At 39.4% G+C, this 22,777-nt stretch overlaps 1 protein-coding gene across 1 annotated transcript; it reads right to left on the reverse strand.

Moving 5' to 3' along the window:
- Window positions 1–1,772: 1,772 nt before the first annotated feature.
- On the reverse strand, window positions 1,773–9,484 carry LOC122554767. Its single transcript, XM_043700139.1, has 2 exons — window positions 8,986–9,484; window positions 1,773–2,403 (listed from the first exon to the last, which is right to left on the reverse strand). The coding sequence occupies exons 1-2, from the start codon at window positions 9,350–9,352 to the stop codon at window positions 2,237–2,239; spliced, it is 534 nt and encodes a 177-aa protein (XP_043556074.1). The 5' UTR covers window positions 9,353–9,484; the 3' UTR covers window positions 1,773–2,236.
- Between the last annotated feature and the right edge of the window lie 13,293 nt (window positions 9,485–22,777).

Below are 22,777 nucleotides of genomic sequence, written 5' to 3' on the forward strand. Positions count from 1 at the left end.
TCTCTAAATATTATTGCGGCCCAAGACATCCAAATCCACTTCCTGCTAGAACTTACCATAAACTCCATATGCTTTCCCCCTCCTCAGATCCTTACCCAGACTGTCTACATGAACCTGCCCACCAATCCCACACAGGCTCTAGCAAAGGAGACAACCATACTGAGTGAGGTCATACACTTCCCCCAATTCCCACGCCTCCCCATATGACTCCCATCTCATCTATGCTTTACTGTCCTGAAGATACTGTTGTCCCCCACCACAATTGTCATCCCCCGTCCCATTCCCATCCAAGCCAGAACCTCAAAGGATAGCTTGTGAGTCTCCTACCCAGATCAGTGGCTGACCTTGCCCCACTTTTCACACCCAATGTTCTCTTCTCTTAGGTTCAGTGGAGAGATCCAATGTACTGAGCTTGAGTGACCTAACCGCACAGTGAGAAGTGCCCAGACTTCTGACCAGTGGCTGTACATTTCTCTGTGGATCATGTCCCATGATGCAGTTTAGTCACATGCATCGTGGAGGCACTTTGTTACACGCAGTGAGATGAAGTTATCAGGTACCTGCTCTAGTTTCCAGTTTTTGAGACTTTTCAATGTCTAGCTTGTTTGGCACATTTGGTAAGATAGGAAGCTGAATATTAATGAAGTAAGTTGGTCCATTAGCAAGACGTATAATAGCCTCGCAAGAAACTCACCTTGTGGCTTGTCAAAAATATAAGAGCCAGAGCAAGCTGCCCCCAATGTCAAGATGAGCCTTACCACTTCGCACCTGATTCTGCTACAAATATCACCATAGCCCACATCACACAGAACCGTACAACACATCATGCTCCATCATAACTACTAAGCCTTTGCAATACTTGTCTCTTTTTATTGAGCAGCCACTGCTCACTCATCACAGTGAACAAATGTATTTTTATAGTGAAATCCTATTTCTTGTACTTTATGAAAATGGCTAATTTTTGTGAATAAAGACAGGACACATCCTTTAATTTCAGGGTCTGGATTTTCTCTGTAAACATTTCTCCAATAGGAAATATAAATGCAAAATATATTTTAATTTGTTGTCATGGTTTTCTAGTTTACGATTATGCCATAAATAGATCTATTTTAATATTTTAAACTTACAACAAACTACTAATGAGATGTAAAAGCACAACATCTTTGAATCAGCTCATAAGTAAAATATATGTTTTATGCTCAATGTTTTCAGGCACTGATGCAGCCTTTCTTGACTTCTTCAATGTAGAATTGGGATAGAAGGTACGTTAAACATCACAAACACTGTTATCAAGCACAAGGTAAACTCCTTATATTCACTGTCAAAATATTCAGTAACAGAAAGCACTTTACCAAAAGATTAGCCAAGTATAGAGACACTGTAGTTAGTTAATATTGGAATCTTGCTATTAAATCTACCAGAAATTTGATCCAGGTTCACATTGCAGTTCACATTGTTCTGACTGCAAGCTCTCTGTTCACAGTAGAGCGGGTGAAAATGTTTCCTGCTGCCTAGGGATATGTTGAGAAATAAGTAACATAGTGAATGAGAAGGAATCTTTTTCTATCAATTGCTCATTTCAGAATTTGAAGACAGACATTATAATGACCACATAAACAGTATATCCAGTAACAATACAAGTTACTTTGACAAAACTTGAAAAAAAAGCTAGATCAATGTTCATTTCTATACATTCTTATCTCAAAAATAATTCAGCTGAAACCTGTAAATAAAAAGATTCTACAGAATGGTTCAAATGAAAATATGACAGCATATTTCATATTCCTGTGAATCACCAATTATATTCTAATTCAATTAGAATAATTTTTTACACAGTTCATGTTCCTGTTGAAATTTTGAAGGGACATTAGTCCCTGAGATGGCAACTCCTTTGGGAGGAGGCCCCTTGTTAATTGTGAAAGTAAATTACATTGCTTTTGTATATCACATGAATGTGGGAAAAAGAGCAACGACAAGAAAATGTTTGAATATAAAAAAATCCTCAATTACCAAGTCCAAAGCTACGGATATCATTAATCATAATTAACATTCTGATGGCAGCCATGCAGAAATTAACATTTCTCTTGTCATTACCATGTCCAAGTTTGTTCCGTATTTGAGATGCGGAGGGATACAGAAAGCTGAATTCAGTTTATCTTGATGATTTAGTTAATTAAAGAAGAATAACCTGTATTCCTATGACATGGTGTTCTTGCTTTGATAGTTCAGTCACTTTTTATGTGTCCTGAGGTAAATATAAATGATCTTCTATGAAAATCACCAGTTCATCTGGTTTTTCACCTCCTCCATGGTTCTGGCTATTTACGTCATTCAAGCTACTGGAAATGCATTTCAGATCGCTTTTATTGCTGCTGTCATCTGGAGTTGGTCCAAATAACCAATCTGTTTAAGAAAGAAAGAACATTGTATAGAAAGGAAACCAGAAGGAAGAATAAAAGGACAGTGTCAGTAATAACGATTCAACCCCAGCATGAACATGTTACCAGCAGAAACATATTTCTTATCATGGTTCTTCTATACCAGTAGAATAGCAATAATTTGTACTAAGGCAGCGCATTCACATACAGTATCTGCAAGACCTGATGTGATAGCAGTTACAGAATAGTAATCATTAAATAACTGACATAATCAATTCATTCCCCTGCAACTAATTACCATCTAAATTAGAAAATTAATGAATGACAGTTTTCCAGATGACATGTTGCACCTGAAGAAAACCAACACAAATATTAACAGGAATGTTGGGAGCAAATCAAATCGATCAGAAAATAACATTCAGAAATTGTTCAGCCTCTAACTTAATTTCTAAGGCCAACTAACAGAATACATTTTCCTGTAAGTTTCACCTTAAACATTTATGTTGCACATATTATATATCTTAAAATTCCTATTCAAATATTCATTTCAATTCAGTGCCACATTGCTCTGAAAACAGACACATAATGGCAGCAATTAGATGGAAAACGACAAATCCATAATAATGCTCACATAGAAAAACACATCTGCAGAGTTGATTACAGAGGATAATAGATGTGTGAAACTAATTAGATGGTTGATAATCACTGAAATGGTCTAATTATATGGGGATTAACAGATATCCTAGGATTCATTCCATGGAAAAAGACAGATATACTGATCTGATGTCATGTAATACAAAGTACAGGGGACTGATCACAGATAATAGCTGATATATATTATTGATTACATGACGAATAAGAGATACTGGTTGGACTGGTTAATTAGAGATAATAATTGAATAAAATTGAATACACTGAAAATAATAGACAAGTTAATCTGATTGAATAGAAAATAAGAAATAATACAGTCAGCCACATCATCTGGAAGGTAAGTCTTAAACAAATGAACTAATAGGGGTAGTGGGCTTCAACAGTGAAACAGGAGGTCTTTACAACAATTCAAAACCTTTCACAATAATTTTCTTTGATGCTAACCCCACAAAATACCAGGTTTGTTGAACTGAATTTGCTATGTTTTACTTGTCCAGCATAAATCCTTTGCCAACATTTTATTCTTCATTCTCCCTCCTTTCTGGAATGTCCACGTGATCATTTCTGCTATTCTCCTTTGCTTGTCCTGTTGTCTTGTTTCTTCAATCTCTCTTCTCTCTTGCTACAATTCCCTATTCTCACTATTTCTCTTTCTTTGTTGCTCTTCGCTAGAACCTGACTGCTCCTCTCTCCATTCTTTTGTCTCTCTTCCTCCACTTATTAACTATGGCTCATTTGGCAGTGCTCTCATCTCTGAGAGTTTGATGGTTCTGCATTCAATCTTAGTTTAAAGACCTAAGGACAAAAATCTAGGTTTCATTTCCAGTGCAAAATTATCACAGGCACTGGCTGTCAGATATTTAGCTGAGGCCCATTTACTGTTATATAAAATATTTCATGATTCTATTTTTAAGAAGAACCGGAAGTTAACACAAATATCCTTGATGTAATAAATATCTCAATACCTGAAACCTATGAAGAGACATTTGTCTTTAAATATATAAAAATTGATTTGGCACTTAATGACAGCACTTAAATATAACACAATGCTGGAGAGAAAATGAATAATTCCTAAAATGTGCAAGTCAAGGTAAGAATCTTGGCCAGGCCACTAGAAAGGTTGACCAACTCTTCTTTTGGTAGTGCCATTGATGTTAAACAGCTGCTTAAATTGATAGATGGGGCCTTACGTTAGTGATTCAGCCAAAGAAATGGCACATGTAACTGCACAGACTTTCTTCTTAATCAAGCACATGGAAAGGGGGTTAAACTCAAAGCCTTCTGAATCAAAACCAAGACTGCTACAACTGAACCAAGCTAATATATTGGCTTGATTACCTGGAGCAAACCATAAAATCCATGTTTAATGATTGCAGAGTCAAGCTGGGGGCAAGAATGTACAGGGAATTATAAATAAGGATTCTAAATTCAAGACATTAGGAAGTGAATGCCAACTGAAATTGACAAGGACAGAGGGAATATAGGAGTAATACATTGTCTGGAATGGCATATCAGTGATTTGGTGGGAAATTTTAGATCAGTTGAAGCTTTTATAGATAAAGTTCAAAAGTCCAATGGAGAACATTGGCGAAACTGATAATGAAGGCATAAATAACTAATTTAGTAGCTATGAAGGAGACATAAGGGCAAAGGTGGGCAAAGCTGCAAATGCGGAATTATGTGGTCTTTCTGTTAGTCACCTTTCACTTTTTGTAGGTTAAAATATCTATTAAAAAGTTTGATTTGCCAAATAACCAGCTTTCTCTAAATGTTTGTATTTCAGTAGAGATGTGTATTTTTTTCCAATTTTGTACCATTAAAGAATCAATTTGCTAATTTTTACTCATTTTGAAGTATCTTAAAATACAGTGTTTCAAGGGTACATCTCATCAAGGGTCTTGCATTTTTTGCTCTTTTGATGAGATGTAGATGTCACTGTCTGGAGCGGAGTGGCTTGTTAGACTATCTCAAGAGACAGAGGAGAGTCAGCTGTATTCTTATTGGCCTGGAGTTATGGGTAGATCAGACTGGGTAAGGATGGCAAACTTCCATCCCTAATGGATATTATTGAATCAAATGGGTTTTAATAACAATCAATCAATGATAATTGCATGATTACCATTACTGAGGCTAGCTTTTAATTCAAAATTTATTAATGTTTCATAGTGAGATTTAAACTTACCAAATCCCCAGAAAATTAATCTGAGCCTCAAGACTACTAGTCCATGGATGATACCACTGCACGATTTTAAGGATTCTTTCCATACTATACAAATCTGGAGGATCTGTTATTGATGGTATTGCATGATTATCTTCATTATTGTTTAATTTTAGACTATGACTTACCAGCAGATTCAAGGCATTCCATTTATACCGATTAACATAAAGCATTGCTTATCCTAAGTAATGTCTTTTTATGGAGTTAAGAACATAATCAGTCTGACATTTTAGTGCAGCCTGAAGGGAGTTGCCACATTTCAGATAGTTTGTTAAAAACTAGTACCTGTCTTCCTATTCATGTTGAATTAAGAAATGTAAAAATTCTATTGGTACTTCTTCAAAATAACAGATCATCTCATCATTCACCCTGTTTAGAACATAGAACATAGAAGAATACAGCGCAGTACAGGCCCTTTGGCCCTCAATGTTGCGCCGATCCAAGCCCACCTAACCTATACTAACCCACTATCCTCCATATACCTATCCAATGCCCGCTTAAATGCCCATAAAGAGGGAGAGTCCACCACTGCTACTGGCAGGGCATTCCATGAACTAACCATGTCCTAATCTGTGTCTTATTTGCACAAATAATAACTGCAACTAGCTGTGCACTGTATTAAATACTGAATCATACTGTTAAAACCAATGAGAAGCTGAGCAAAATTTTAGTCAATCAAGTCACTCCCTTGTTGACAAATAAGCTCTGAAAATTGGATCTAAACTTGTTCTTCATTATAAATCATTTGCAGATTATCAATGTGAATATATCCATGAACTGTTTGTAATGGTTGATTTTCTTTTGACTACAAGGATTGCACTGGCCATTAATGTCCATCATAATACATCTTACTGGCAAATAGACTCAAACAAATATGCCTTACTTTAAAAAATAGCCCATTTCAATATTTTTAAAAAGAAACTGTTTGAATTTGAGGAGTGATAACTACTTAGTAATTTTTCAAACTGGAGCATAGCAGATCGAGAGGTGACCATTTCGAGGTTTATATAGTCATGAGGGGTTTAGATAAGGTGAATAGCAAATGTGTTTTCTCTAGGTGAGGGATTGTGAGAGGAGAAAGATTTTAAAAAGATATGGGGGCAATTTGTTTTACACAAAGGGTGGTTCATGCATAGAATGAACTGCCAGAGGAAGTGGGTAGTTACAACATTTAAAAGATATTTGGATAAGTACATGAATAAGAAATGTTTGGAGGGATATGGGCCTAGCACAGGCACGTGAGACTAGTTTAGTTTGGGAGTAGGGTTTAGGTTTACGGTGAGATGGTGGCTCAGCGTTTATCATGCTGCTCCAGCACCAGGGACCCCAGTTTGATTGCAGCCTCGGGTGACCGTCTGTGAAGTTTTCATATTCTCCCCGTGTCTGCATGGATTTCCTCTAGGTGCTCCAGTTTCCTCCCACAGTCCAAAGATGTGCAGATTAGGTGGATTGGCCATGCTAATTTGCCCATAGTATCCAGGGATGTACCGGCTAGCTGAATTGGCCATGGGAAATGTAGGGTTAAAGGGATGAGGTGGGTATGGGTGGGATGCTCTTGGAGGATTGATCTGGGACTCAATGGGTCGAGTGGCCTGTATTCAGACTGTAGAGATTCAATGTTTATGGTTGGTATGAACTGATTGGACTGAAGGGTCTGTTTCCGTACTGGATGGCTCTAGTAGTTACATTTCAAACTTAAATATTTTACTGTCACTTTTCAGAAACATATCAATTCTGGAATTGGCACAACAGATTTAAATGAGTGCAACACAATATTTACTAAGCTACCAAATCCAAACATGTTCTATATTGGAGAAAATACAAGTTTTACAGACTTTCACTGGAGGCTAGATTGAGTTTAAACAGTACTAAGCAATTTGTTTTTTTTTTCAAAAGAGTCAGTCCTCAAAAACAATGGAGAATAGGTAAGCATCTCTCCCTCCCATCATTATGAGGTCAGAGAATTTTCAAGTTATTTTTAGTGTTGTACTAAATGTATAAGACACAATCTCTCCCAGCAACTATCTAATGACTTTAAGCAATAATGCTAACAGATGGGAGGTCAAGTGGATTGTGTGTTGATGAAGTCAGTAATGGAATTGTTCTACTTTTTAAAGGCAAAATGGGTCAAGTACTTGAATTTATTGTAGCTTGAATTTAAAACAAACTCTGATAAAGTTGGCTATATTTCACCACAAAATGTGTTTTAAAATATATTCTTCTTGACTTGACTGGAGTTAAAAATGTTCAACAAATGCCTCCAAATTCAATAAAATAAAACAGCTCTGAACATTTCTTGCTCTGGTGAGTGCACCATAATTTGTAAGGAATGTGTTACAAGTGGAAGTGGAATTTTAAAATTCAGAGCTAATGTGCCAAATCTAAAAGATATGATCTGTTCTCATGGCATCATAATGCCTTTTCTCTCCTCAAATGACATAACCCCCCCTTAAAAGCTATATTTCTTTAACTATGAACAATCTGAATTGTATCTCCTTAATATTTACCCAAAATGTTTGACTTGTCAAATGGCAACTACAACGTGGCTAGCATTTCGCTTGCTGCCTCTTTTCTACATTGTGTTTTTAAATCATGTTAAGAACCTTGTTCTAGAACGTATATTTCAAGTTTCAAATATATTATTCCTCATGGTGTCAAAATAAAAACCAAAAACAGAAATTGCTGGAGAAACTCAGCAGATCGGTGAGAGAGAAATCAGAGTTAACATTTCGCGCCCAGTGACCCTTACTCACTCCACAGATACTGCCAGACCTATTGTGTTGTCTGTTTTTGTTTTTGTTTCTGGTTTCCAGCATCCGCAGGTCTTTGGGGTTTTTTTCTAATAATGTCAACCGGATCCAAACACTCAGCTTTCTTGACAATGTACATATTAGTGGGTAAAATAACACATTGCGTTGCTTATATTATTGGAGAACAGGTTTATAGAATATATTTCGTTACCAAGTTAACTCCTTTCGTTTGAGCTGTTCAGTGTTTCCGGGTCCTCCCTGATGCTTGCAAATGATATTTGATCTTTATTTCAGATGGACAGAAGTGTATTTAGATTTATTTTAATGTAACTAATGTTTCTTCAGTGGTCTGACTTTGATGATACATTTGTTATTCTGTGTAAGCTTTTAAGTAACGAAGATAGTGTTCTGCTGAAATAATGTAGGTTCTGACGCACGATGTTTGATGATAACTAAAAGAGAATGTGTCCATTTAATCTCGTAAGGCTGTTATATCATCGCCGATACAGCAAGGAACATGAAGTCAAAAAGTATCAAACTCCTTGTACCAGAATGTGTTGAATTCCAAGGGCAAATGAAACAACTTAAAATGATTACATTAGTTAATCCTTAAAGCTTTCTGTGTTTGTTAATAAATCTTATCCATCATATTATTCACGGGCTCACTTGTTGTTATGACCTTTTTTAGTTCCGAGTAAATTGTTGAGAGCGTTCAGAAATCACTAACATTACCAAGAGGGATCACTGCAGTTGGCATCAATAGTTGGATTCATGATACTTTAACTGCAGCCTCAACTATTACAACCCACTCGGTCGGTTTGGATAGACATTCAAATAAAGATAACAACCGCGTCTAAGTTCACTCCAAAAACTTTCCACATGATACCTATCCATTTGTGGGTTTAAGGGACGCCTATGGAAGACACCTCGATGTTGGTTTGTACAAATACTCCGTTTGTATCGGTTAGTCATGGACCCAACTACTCACCCACAAAGTCGTGGACAAGGTCCTTGATAAGATGTCCAACAATAGCGTAAGCCACAGCCACCACCACCAAGGCTGCCATCAACAGGTAAAGCACAGCCTTTGGTAAAGGGATGGCGTCCCGAGCCGGGGGCTTGTACTCCTTGTACAGCAATTCGTTGTCGGAGAAAGAATACTGGAAGAGGTGCTCCGTGCCGCCGGTGGAGTTGGTCACATTCCCAGCGGGATGGTAATCGCCCCCCTCTGGAGCCAGCCAACCCACCGCCGATGTGGTCGCCCCCGCGGTTTTCTGCAGCAAACTCGCCGTCCTGTTCACGGCGGGAACAAGCCGAGACAGAAAGCCCATCGCCGTCCCGTTACACACGCTCATCCTGCCATCAAAGGGAGCGGAAACGGCTGAGGCAAGCTTTACAGCATGGCTTTCCAATCCCCACAACAACAGGCAACTGCGCCGGGGGCTCAGTCCCGAGCGGGAAAGCCGCACTCCCCGGCCACTCTCTGCCTGTTGGTGTTGAACGCGGACTGACAGGCACCCAGCGAGAAACCGACTGTCCATGTGCGGCGTGTGTTAGACAGGACTCTGAGCTGGTCAGCATTAACCTGCTGCTTACCAGCGAGGGGAGCCTTTCGATCCGTTTTGGTGTTTATCCCGCTCAGTGTTTGGTACTGACTGGGGTTTCAGACAGAAGCCGGTAGCAATAGCAGGACAACATCAAGCGGGGACAACTTCCAACACAAACCCACTATCACCAGCCAAGTGGACTCGGGAATGCTGGAGCTCAGATCTAATCAGGGGGAAGCAATTCCCTTCACTCTGTTCGGTTAGATCCCAGTGTGCTGGAGGCAGGTTGGTTTTCAAAAGGGAGGAGGGTAATGGCCTGAAGAGAAAATCCTTGCAGTGATTCGGGGGAAGGACCGGGAGATGAGTAACAAAGTTAGCCCAGCTTTCAGAGTGCCATAACCTTGCTGTGTATGCTGATAACACGCTGATTGGAAACGGGGTAATACTGATGTGAAGTCAGAGTCGGTCTACCCATCCTGGAGTTGGCCCACAGTAGCATATCAAACTATTCTTGACAATTTTACACAGGGTCGTTTGAATCCTATGATTTGTCACATTGAAGAGCAACCGGCGCATCAAGACCCACGAAATAACTAAAAGATGGCCGGAGAACCTATTGTAAAGTGGGTGTTGTTTAGGAAATGTTAATGATGTCAGCCCAGAAGTGTCCTTTGCTCAATCCCAATTGAACTGTGTGTCTCCTCCGATGACTGAGGGGTTAATGAGTTATAATGCAAGGGGACGGCATGCAGTCAGTTTCTGCTCCTGATCTGACTCTCCTGCTATTGCCTGGTCAACAGCAGCACTGAACATGTCCTTATCCTCTCTCATTTCAAACTGTGTGGTAACTCAGTTGGTTCTGTCTCACTTGACTGCATTTCTTTTCTGCACAGTGGCTCAGCGGTTAGCCCTGCTGCCTCAGAGTGCCAGGGACCCGGTTTGATTCCATCCTTGCGTGACTGTCTGTGTGGAATTTGGTGCTCCAGTTTCCTCCCACAATCCAAACGTGCACATTAGTTGGATTGGATATACTAAATTGACCAGAGTGTCCACGGATATGCGGGCAAGGTGGACTAACCATGGGGAATGCAGGGTGATGGGGTGGGTCTGAATGGGATGCTCTTTGGAGGGTAGATATGGGCTAAAAGGTCTGCTTACACACTGTAAGAATTCTATGATTCTCTTAAACTTTTTTCACTCCATATAAATGCTGCTGTCCATAAGTAATGTGATCCCATGGTTTACGTATCCCCATCATCTCAATCAGAGACAGAACCAGCATTCCTTTGTGTTCCTAATCACTGATAACCTCCAATGTAGTTGTCACTTAACTGCTGTCTGAAATGACTTAACCATGCCTTTCAGCTCAATGGCAATTAGGAATGGGCAACAAATGTTGGCCTTGACAGCAAAACCCGTGGCCCATTTGAAAGCAATACCTTTGCAATCTTATCTTTTTGAGCATCCTTCCTCAAAAATAAGCTCTCAAGCAAATTTCTTATTTTTGAGGAAGGGAGTGGTTTACAAATATACAGAGTGAAGGAAATATTTGAGATACTAAAAAAAGTAAGAGATCAATAAAATAATTTTTTTATAAATCATAGTGAAATATATTTGTGATATCATAAGCAGGAAAGGCAGTTAAAGGAAACTGGAATATCTAAAACAAAAGTGATACAGAAGCACTAATAATTTATGTTCAGGTTTTGCTGAACTATCCCACAGATGTAACATACTGCCACATTAAGGGAACAACATTAATCATTCAGTTAGTCTTCAGATAATGAGTATTGTTGAAAAAGATACATTTTGTTGAAGTTTTCTTCTTCACTCAACAGAATATCTATAAGAAATATAAATATAAAGCGAACAACATTTTGTACTGGATGAGAATACTGATCGGTTAGCAAGTCGGCTTTGGTTGGTACAGACATCACTGAGGACGTTACACTAGTTAGATGATGACTAACAGTTAACGAACAGATTTGTTTAAATTTAAATTAGACAGGTTGGCTCTAATTGGTCAAGACATTGCACTGCGGCATGAACCAGAAAATAGTTGTTTATTTTGTTAAGTTCAAGCAGGTACAATGTATGTGCTGTTCTTTGTGTCTGCTCACAGCAGAGCCCTGTGTATTAACAAATATAGCTTCCAGTGTGTACAGTTGCACTGCACTGCAATCCCACCTGAGAATTTTAATTTCGTTGTCGACATAATTCTTAACATGTTCATGTAGCAATTGTAGCATCCTTAAGCCTATTCTCATGTCTGACCAATATATAGAGAGAAATGATCTGATCAAGGTAGCCATTATCTCACAGGATGGCTTTGACAGGCAAATGATGGGCCATATTTTGAGGATGCCATAAGGCTGATCTTAAAGCACACAAAACTGTAGGAATTGCATTCTGTTTATTAACCAGATAAGGCAGGTTTGTGTAGGTAGTAGAAAACACCCTGACAGATTTCTCATCTAACACAACAAGGAAATACACCAAAGGTTTCCAGTGCTGAAAAATGCCCAGTAAACTTCAGATTCCACTAAAAGGGTAAAATATGTCAAAAATGTAGGTAACGAATGAAGCTAACTGTTTCATGCTGCTACTATGCAGAAGCAACATGAGTGATGTTTGCCATGAATAGTATGTTGCCACAAGCCAAAACAACATTCTAACTATCACACAAATGAGTGATGTGGTATATACATGAATTTCAGGCAAGTATGATTCAGGAATGTAGGAAATACATCCTAAAGATAGGTTGATCCTATTAAACTCTGGATTAGTGGTGCTGGAGGAGCACAGCAGTTCAGGCAGCATCCAAGGAGATTCGAAATCGACGTTTCGGGCAAAAGCCCTTCATCAGGAACAACAATCCCATTGATTGTTTGCAACAGTCGGGGTACTGTCTGTATCCAACAAGCCCATGCTTACAAAACTAAAATTATATGTTAATCCAGAATTGAACAATATTTGCTAAATAACACTAAACATGTTAAAAATTATGCTGACAACCAAGTTAAGTGTATCAGTCAGCTCATAGTGTGGTGCAGCTGTATGTACTGAAAGCCAGCTATTTTAAATTCTGAGTTTTGTTCTTTGTAAACAGAAATATGTGGAGGTACCAGTGTTGGGCTAGGGTGGCGAAAGTAAAAAAAAATCACACAACACTGGGTTATAGTCCAACAAGTTTATTTGAAACTGCAAGTTTTCAGAGCCTCTGTTCCTTCCTCAGTCAGATAGTGAGAAAGAATACATCAGACACAGAATTTATATGATCAAACGGTCATATAACTTAAACAAGGACATTCAGCCTCAGATCTTCAAGTAAACATCCTCCAAGGTAGACTTCAGGACACGCAACAACATAGAGTCGCCGAGCAGAGGCTGATAGCCATGTTCGGTACCTATGAGGACGGCCTTAACCAGGATCTTAGGTTCATGTCACTCCACACTATACATTCTTACACACACACTCATGCACATGGACATGTAGACACACACACTCTCTCACACAAACACACACACTCTCACTCAGACCCTCTCTCATACACACAAACTTGCATTCACACTCTCTCACAGGCATATACTCCCTCACACTTGCACACATTTTCTCTCAAGCACACACGCTCTTGCACACATTTATACACATACACACAAACACACACTCCCTCTGAAGCACACGCACACCAACACACCTACACTCTCTCCCTCTCTCTCCCTAACACACAGACATATAAATCTATGGGGTGAATTTACATTTGCAGATTTGTATTTGCAGATACATTTTACATTGTTCAAAAAACACATGATCTGTAAATGGTCAGTCAATGTAACATTTTATGAATTCCTACTTTGGAAATAAAACCAGACTAACAGATATAAGCACACTTGAAACATGGTTTCACATTTAAAATATGTTGTCTGACCAGAGGTGTCACCTTTATTCTGATAAAATCTGAAGTTATCTTCGGGCAGTGACTTGAAAGAAACTCTGGGATTTACATATTAATCAATTGAAACCTGCAACTCCATTTTAACTGATTAAAGACTTAATAGCCATCTAGATTTGTTCAATACTCTCAAATAAGTTGTATGACCCTTTGATTTTTTTACTTATAAATTCTGTGTCCAATGTATTCTCTCTCGCTTGTTGCTTGAGGAAGGAGTAGGGGCTCTGAAAGTTTGTGGTTTCAAATAAACCTGTTGGACTATAACCTGGTGTCATGTGATTTTTGACTCAGACAGAAAGAGCATGTACACACTTTGTGTCTTTTCTAACTTAACAAAACTGGAGTCAGCCATTTGCTGGTTCATTTCTCAAGGTAATGACTTAACTAATCAAAGTCAACCTCGCTTATTTGAATTTGTCCAAAGCTTGGCAGTTAACTGTCAGTCATCATCTACTCTGTGCATTCTCTAAAACAATGTCTTATTAATCAGAGTCCACTTGTTAATCAGTAATATTTTCTCAAACAATACAAAATGTTGAACCTTTTATAAAGGTATACCTGCAAATCATAGATTCCCTATAGTTTGGAAGCATGTCATTCGGCCCATCAAGTCTCCAGTGACCCTCCAAAGGGCATCCCACCTAGACCCAGCACCCTACCCTATCCTTGTAACCCTGCATTTCCCATAGTTAATCCACCTAACCTGCATGGGCAATTTAGCATGACCAATCCACCTAACCTGCATATCTTTGGACTCATGCAGTGCAAGATGAAAGCCTTTGACAATAGTGAATATTTCAATGCAGTAACTCTGATTAGCAGCTTCTCTCTCTATCTCTCTCATGTTGTTTGCAGCTTAAACAGAGTACCAATTAATTTAGGGAGACCTGGTTTGAAAATATCTAGGTTAGTGGCAAAGAGGTTTTTTAATTGTGCACTAACTCAATGAGGGGTCTTGTGGCACAATGATAGTGTGAGCCAGGAGGCCTAGGTTCAAATCCCATCTGCTCCAGAGATCATAGAGGTCTGCAGCACAGAAAATGGCCCTTCAGCCCAACGAGTTTGCACTAGTCAAAAACATGCAAATAACTATTCTAATCCTACTTTCTAGCATTTGACACATGGCCTTTTATGCCTTGGTATCATAGGCACAAATCTTAGGTATTATGAAGGCTTCTTCCTCTACCCTCTTACAGGCAATGAGTTCCAGATCCCCACCATCCTCAGGCTGAAAATAATTTCCTCATCCCTCACCATCCTGGCCCTTGCCTTAAATCGATGCCCCCAGGTCACCGCTCCCTCCACCAAGGGGATTACTTCCTTCCTGTCTACCCTATCAAAGCCCTCATATTTTTATACATTCCAATAATGTCCCTCAGTCTCTTCTCCTCAAAAGGAAACAACCTCAGTGTATCAAATCTCTCTCAGGTGTGTAAAAACATCTCTGAATAGGTTAATTATAAAATATATCAACAAGAAAACAATGGAACTAGATATATATTTCTCAGAAATGTTACTCAGTTCACTCTCTATAATTTTGTGAAATATGTGAGTTGATTGGCTTAGAAATGTGCTATTTCTCACTAGAGTGTTTTCTGGTTTACATTCTATAAACAAAAGGGCTTATATGGGGACATGTACCTGATAATAGTGTCCAATACAGTACATTGAAGAAATCAATGTCTGTTAAAAAATATTTACATATTCGAACAACAGCAAATGGATGTGACTACAGGAAGCCACAATAATTTTAGTATAGTTCGAATAGACTAGGTTTTTAAAACAAAATAAACTGCTATTGTTTTAAATACAAGTTTTGCCACCTTCCCCCCAGATTCATATTCGGTTTAAGACCTGTGTATCACAGCAACAATTGACCCTTTTGATTACCCATGAACAACACTCTGACTTATAAATTTAAATTGAAACAGAAATTTTAAAACTGAAATGGATTTCAGTCTACATTTTCAGAAAATAATATATTCAAGAGCCTTGAACTAATTTCCTGTACATTAAGTGTTTTCCTCATTAATACTTAGACTCTCATGTTTATAAAACATGATTTCATTACATGAAACCCAGCATGAATAGCATTTCCTACAACATTAAGGATTCTGATGTTCACATACATAGAGTTGTAAAAAAATTTAGCTTCTCCAGTCTAAGGCCATTAAAACATATTCATTGCAAATCTCCATGGTTATTGCCATGTCCCTGCTTTATTTTTGGCATAATTACAAAAGGAGAAACAGACAGCCACTGAAACCTTATTGCATTGAAAATATTCTGCATGAGCTCACTATATTAACAGTCCTTCTGCATAATGCTGCCTTTAGTAGCCACGGATTTCCTTCAAAGTGTTAGGTAGATATAATCCCATATCTATTATTTCAATAGCTGCAGCTAGGGAACTTTTAACAACCTTTTTCATTTTCTTGGCTTCCAAGGACATGGGACAAGATTTTCCGTTTTCACCCACCACAAATATAATAAACCAAGCTACATATCTGAAAGGTTGTTATGAGAAGCATTAGATAAAGGGTTTACTTCATATAATCTGGACCAAGGCTGGAAATTTAAGTATGCAATTCTCCAAATGTAATTTCTTCAGTACTTCATTCTCCCTCAGAATATTATCAACTGTAATATGTTTCATCATAGTTTTATGTTCCAGCACTTCATCACTGGATAATTTATATGGGTCTTGTATAAGTGATGTAACTGTCCAATTAAGCTTCATAACTGCTCTGTATCTTCTTTGGATCCAAGATCAACTTTCTTTGGAGAACAGATTAGCAATATCTAGGAATGATTATTGATTCAAGTTTACTCTCAATCTGTTCTGATGAGCATCTAACTGTGTACATTAACAGTCCCTAAAGCATGACTTCCAATCTTAAATCCCACTTTATCAGTCCGCAACATATTGATGCTTGTGAGTTTCTCTTTGTAAAGCCAGTAGAAGATTGCTGGGTCTGTTTTAGCTGAAAACCATGATGTGGAGGTGCTGGTGTTGGACTGGAGTGGACAAAGTTCAAAATCACACACCAGGTTATGGTTCAACAGATTTATGTGGAAGCACTAGTTTTTGGAGCGCTGCTCCTTCATCAGTGGTTGTGGAGTAGTGTCATAAGACACAGAATTTATTGCAAAAGATTACAGCGTCATACAGTTGAAATTATGTATTGAACAAACCTAGATTGCTGTTAAATCTTTCATCATGTAGAATGGGTTGCAGGTTTCGGTTCATTAATATGTAAATTCCAAGACTTCGTTTAAGTCACATTCTCGAGGTAACTTAATGTTTTATAAAAAAGGGTGGCATCTCAGCTCAGACAATGTATTAAAGGTGTGAGATTAGGGCCTATCTGTGTCCCAATCTTGAATCAGACTAGTTCTATTTACAAAGTAGGTATTTATAAAATGTTATAAAATGCATTGACTGCCTGCAGATTGTGCATTTTTTGAGCAAAATAGAATGCATCTGTAAATATAATTTTGCAAGTGCAAATTCACCCCATAGACATATATGTGTGTCTGTGTACATTGGTGAGAACAAGCAAACACTACGACAACAGATGAATGGATATCGCGCAACAATCGCCAGAAAGGGGTGTTCCCTCCCAGTCGGGGAACACTTCAGCGGTCAGGGACATTCGGGCCTCGGATCTTCGGGTGTCCATCCTCCAAGGCGGACTTTGGGATACACAACAATGGAGAGTGGCTGAGCAAAGGCTGATAGCCAATTTCGGTACCCAAGAGGATGGCTTCAATTGGGATCTTGGTTCATGTCACACTACAGGTGACCCCACTACACTTTACACTCTCTCTCACACACACATTCTTACATAGTCACGCCAACCCTCTCTCGTACACATGCTTTCTCTCATAAACACACACATGCACATCCACACCCACGCACACACCCTCTCACAGGCTTATACTCCATCAGACTCACACTCATGCTTTACCAAACATGCACACATGCAAACACAGACTCCCTCACATGCACTCACACGCGCACACTCACATGCACACATTCACACTCTCTCATGCACGCACACACATATAAGTCTATGGGGTGAATTTGCATTTGCAGAATTATATTTGCACATACATTCTATTTTGCTCAAAAAGTGTACATTCTGCAGGCACTCAATGCAGGCAGTCATAGATTTAGAGTCATTGAGATGTACAGCACAGAAACAGACCCTTCGGTCCAACTTGTCCATGCCACCCACATTTCCTAACTTAATATAGTCCCATTTGCCAGTACTTGGTCCATATTCCTCTTCACCCTTCCTATTCGTGTACCCATCCAGATGCCTCTTAAATGCTACAATTGCACCAGCCTCCACCACTTCCTCTGGCAGTCCACTCCACACACGCACCACCCTCTACCGAAAAAGTTGCCCCTGAGGTTCCCTTTATATCATTCCCCTTTCACCCTAAGCCCATGCCCTCCAGTTCTGGACTCCATCACATCAGGGAATAGACCTTGTCCATTCATCCTATCCATGCCCCTCATGATTCCACAAGCCTCCATATGGTCACCCCTCAGCCTCCAACGCTCCAGAGAAAATAGCCCCAGCCCATTCAGCCTCTCCCTGTAGCTCAAATCCTCCATCCTGGCAACATCCTTGTAAATCTTTTCTGAACCCTTTTAAGTTATAGGAAGGAGACAGGAATTGTACGCAATACTCCAAAAGTATCCCATACAGCCACAACACGACCCCTCAACACCTATACTCAACTATCCAACAAATAAAGGCAAGCATACCAATCAGTGAATCTATATAATATTTTGTAAATTCCTACTTTGTAAATAGAACCAGTCTGACTCAAGATTGGAATACACACAGACTCTAACATCACACCTTTAATGCATTGTCTGAGCTGAGATGCCACATTTTTTTTATAAAAGCTTAAGTTATCTCAAGAATGTGATTTAAAAGAAGTCCTGGGATTTACATATTAATGAACCAAAACCTGCAACCTATTCTAAAACTTGGAAGTCTTAACAACAATCTAGGTTTGTCCAATATAGTATTTCAGCTGGATGACACTGTAATCTTTTGCAATAAATTCTGTGTCTTATGATCCTGCTCCAAACCACCTGATGAAGGAGCAGCACTCCAAATGCTACTGCTTCCAAATAAACCTGTTGGATTATAACCTGGTGCCGTGTGATTTTTAACTTTAGCTGAAAACAGTATCCTTTCAGCAGGACAGGTCTAACCAGACATCATTCATTCTACAAACTATTTTGTTTAATTTCCATAGCTTTCTTTCAATGTCTCTTGCTCCTTTGAAATTTTTCAGTCTGTAAAAATGGGCGTTAAACATGTGGCTAAGAGAGTTAAGAAAATGTTTAAGAACACTTTTTCTGTCATGGAGGAGTCCTTGTCATCCTGATCACCAAGTCTTTCTTTGAAGTCCTGAGTCATTAGTCTCATCTCCACCTTATTTGTAACATCTGGGAGGACTTTTCCAAACATATCCAACTATGTGATAAGCCTGGCTGTGCTTTATCAAGCCCTTCGGAGTAGATACAAGATTCTTTCCAACTATTCACCTCTTTTTGCCTGTTATCCATTTTTAAAAAATTTTTTTGTGGCCATTGGACCTTTTAGTAAGCAATTGGGATTTTGGATTGCTTTATACAAGTTACTAGATTCAGCTGAGATGATATCAAAAGGAAAAAGAAGATATTTTTATTGTAGAAGAGTATTAACCATGCTATATTGTCAAATTTTATATTCAATTTTGATGCACCATAAATTTTATTTCAAGTCTCAATGTGGCCTGCCTTCTGTTAAGTGACCTTCAGCTTTAAGGGGAATGGTATAACAAGTTGTGGATTTGTTCGCCAAGCCGGTGTGTTTTCTGCAAATGTTTCATTGCCTCGCTAGGTGACATCCTCAGTGCATCTTTGATAAGGTGCTGGTGTTCTGGTATTTATGTGTCTCTGTTTGCTGGTACTTCCAGTTCTGTATCTGAGTGGTTTATATATAGGGTCCAGTTCAAAACAAGCAATAGTGTCAATGATATGGATAGATTATTGACTACTTTATGTGAGGGCAAAAGTGAGTACAGCAGTGCTGGAGATTAGAGTCAAGATTAGAGTGGTGCTGTAAAAGCACAGCAGGTCAGGCAGCATCCGAGGAGCTGGAAAATCGATGTTTCGGGCAGGAGCTCTTCTGATGAAGGGCTCCTGCCCGAAACATCGATTTTCCTGCTCCTCAGATGCTGCCTGACCTGCTGTGCTTTTCTAGCACCACTTTAATCTTGCTTTATGTGAGGGGCTGAAGTGATTAGCACGGTGCACTATTGATATATCCGAAGTTTGCATTGTTACAGATTGCCTGAATTGTGTCGAAATCAATCAGTCCTGAGTTTCCCTGGTGGCTAGGTGAATGGCCATAGGCACCCTGACCACATTAGGTTCCTCCCCATATCATTCCTCATCTCCCTTGGCTGAGAATGCAATGGGATCATTATCCTCCTGATTTGGCAGCTCCAGACCTCTGTCCTGTGCAAGGAACAGAATAGGATTAGCATTCTGAACACGCTGTTGGTGCCTAATAAAGGCTGCCTTCAAATCTATCCACGCACCTGAATAACTCTTTCAGCATCGTAATTTCTGGACCAGAAAGCATGCTCTTTTGTTCATGTGGCTTCTGTTACAACTTCTCTGTATGTCAGTTGTAGGATTCATCCAAGTGTTAGCAAACGTATCCTTAGACAATAGTCTTTGTTTACATGGAACCTTTTGCTGGCTTTGTTTGAGGACAAAGATCTTTGGGAGATTTGGCTGTGCAGAATGAAAGTATCCTGGTAACTCCATGGTTACTGTGTACACATTATGATATTCTTTCACAAATTACATATCAGTTTAGAGATTCATAGAGATGTACAGCACAGAAACAGACCCTTCGGTCCAACTCGTCCATGCCAACCACATATCCCAACCCAATCTAGTCCCACCTGCCAGCAGCTGGCCCATATCCCTCCAAACCCTTCCTATTCATATACCCATCTAAATGCCTCTTAAATGTTGCAATTGTACCAGCCTCCATCACTTCCTCTGGCAGATCATTCCATACACATACCACCCTCTGTGTGAAAAAGTTGCCCCTTAGGTCTCTCTTATATCTTTCACCTCTCACCCTAAATCCATGCCCTCTAGTTCTGGACTCCTCCACTCCAGAGAAAAGACTTTATCTATTTATCCTATCTAGGCCCCTCATAATTTTATAACCTTTATAAGGTCACCCCTCAGCATCCGATGTTCCAGGGAAAACAGCCCCAGCCAATTCAACCTCTTCCTATATCTCAAATCCTCCAACCCTGGCAACATCCTTGTAAATCTTTTCTGAACCCTTTCAAGTTTCACAACATCTTTCCAATAGGAAGGAGACCAGAATTGCTCGCAATTTCCAACAGTGGCCTAACCAATGTCCTGTACAGCCGCAACATGACCTCCCAACTCCTGTACTTGATATTCTGACCAATAAAGGAAAGCATACCAAATGCCTTCTTCACTATCCTATCTATCTGTGACTCCACTTTCAATGAGCTATGAACCTGCACTCCAAGGTCTCTTTCTTCAGCAACACTCCCTAGGACCTAACCATTAAGTGTATAAGTCCTGCTAAGATTTACTTTCCCAAAATGGAGCACCTCTCATTTATCTAAATAAACTCCATCTGCCACATCTCAACCCATTGGCCCATCTGATCAAGATCTCATTGTAATCTGAGGTAACCTTCTTCTCTGTCCACTACACCTCGAATTTTGGTGTCATCTGCAAACTTACTAACTATATCTCTTATACTCACATCCAAGTCATTTATATAAATGACGAAAAGTAGTGGACCCCGCACTGATCCTTGTGGCATTCCACTGGTCACAGGCCTCTCGTCTGAAAAACAACCCTGCACCACCACTCTCTGTCTTCTACCTTTGAGCCAGTTCAGTATCCAAGTGGCTAGTTCTCCCTGTATTCCATGAGATCTAACCTTGCTAATCAGTCTCCCATGGGGAACCTTGTCGAAAGCCTTACTGAAGTCCATATGGATCACGTCTACTGCTGTGCCCTCATCAATCTTCTTTTTTACTTCTTCAAAAAACTCAATCATGTTTGTGAAACATAATTTCCCACATACAAAGCCATGTTGACTATCCCTAATCAGTCCTTGCCTTTCCAAATGTATGTACATCCTGTCCCTCAGGATTCCCTCCAACAACTTGCCCACCACAGACATTCCTGAAGAAGGGCTAATGCCCGAAACGTCGATTCTCCTGTTCCCTAGATGCTGCCTGACCTGCTGCGCTTTTCCAGCAACACATTTCCATCTCTGATCTCCAGCATCTGCAGACTTCACTTTCTCACCACAGACATCAGGCTCACAGGTCTATAGTTCCCTGGGTTGAGCTTACCACCTTTCATAAACAGTGACACCATGTTAGTTGATGGAAATTATTCATGTTTTATATCCCATATTTATGGAATCAAGTTTAATCCCTTTCAATTGCTGGTTCAATTTCAATACCGTTCTTTGATATGAGGGCCATATCCTGTCTGCCTATCCATGATTCCCCATTCCTATGGGAATAAAGACAAGAATCCTTGTCAAAAACAAGTGGTGGCCATGGTAAACATGACTTCTGTTGCCCAGGAGATGTGTCATGTGTAACAGTTTGTGAGGTCTTGCAGATGTTGCCAATAGATCCATGCAAAGAGCCAGATGCAAGGAAATTCAGTGTTGTTCTGACTTTACCATCCAGTGGCTACCATTGCCCAACAGTTCCTCTTAGCAGGTTAACATTTTCCAGAAGGCTACAAATATCAGCAATGACCTGAAGTGAGATTCAGAGTCCACCAATATTTCCAGAAAACAGAATACTCTGCCTGCGTACCCTATGTTAGGGAATAAAGTTTCCTGCAAACTGGAGCTCAATTCTTCCTCTTTGTCCTGTGGACTGGCAGGTAGCTGAGGAGAAGACAGCCGCTGCTCTTCTTCCTCTCACTACTAGTGTTGCTATTGCTGATTCGCTTATTTCTCAGACGTTTAAAGTAAACCAGCTTAAGCACTTTCCCAAATGCTGAGAACTGTGTCACCTGGGCAATTGTAAATCAATGGAATCAAACTCAGACACAGCAGAGATGACCCCCAAAGTCTTGAAAATCACTTTCAAAGTGCTGGAAGTGCATTCTCAAAACAGATACAATGAACAAAAGGCACAGACAAAGAAGGAATTATCATATTTCTATATT

This window comes from Chiloscyllium plagiosum, chromosome 11, assembly GCF_004010195.1.
Source record: "Chiloscyllium plagiosum isolate BGI_BamShark_2017 chromosome 11, ASM401019v2, whole genome shotgun sequence".
Taxonomy (NCBI): Eukaryota; Metazoa; Chordata; class Chondrichthyes; order Orectolobiformes; family Hemiscylliidae; genus Chiloscyllium; species Chiloscyllium plagiosum.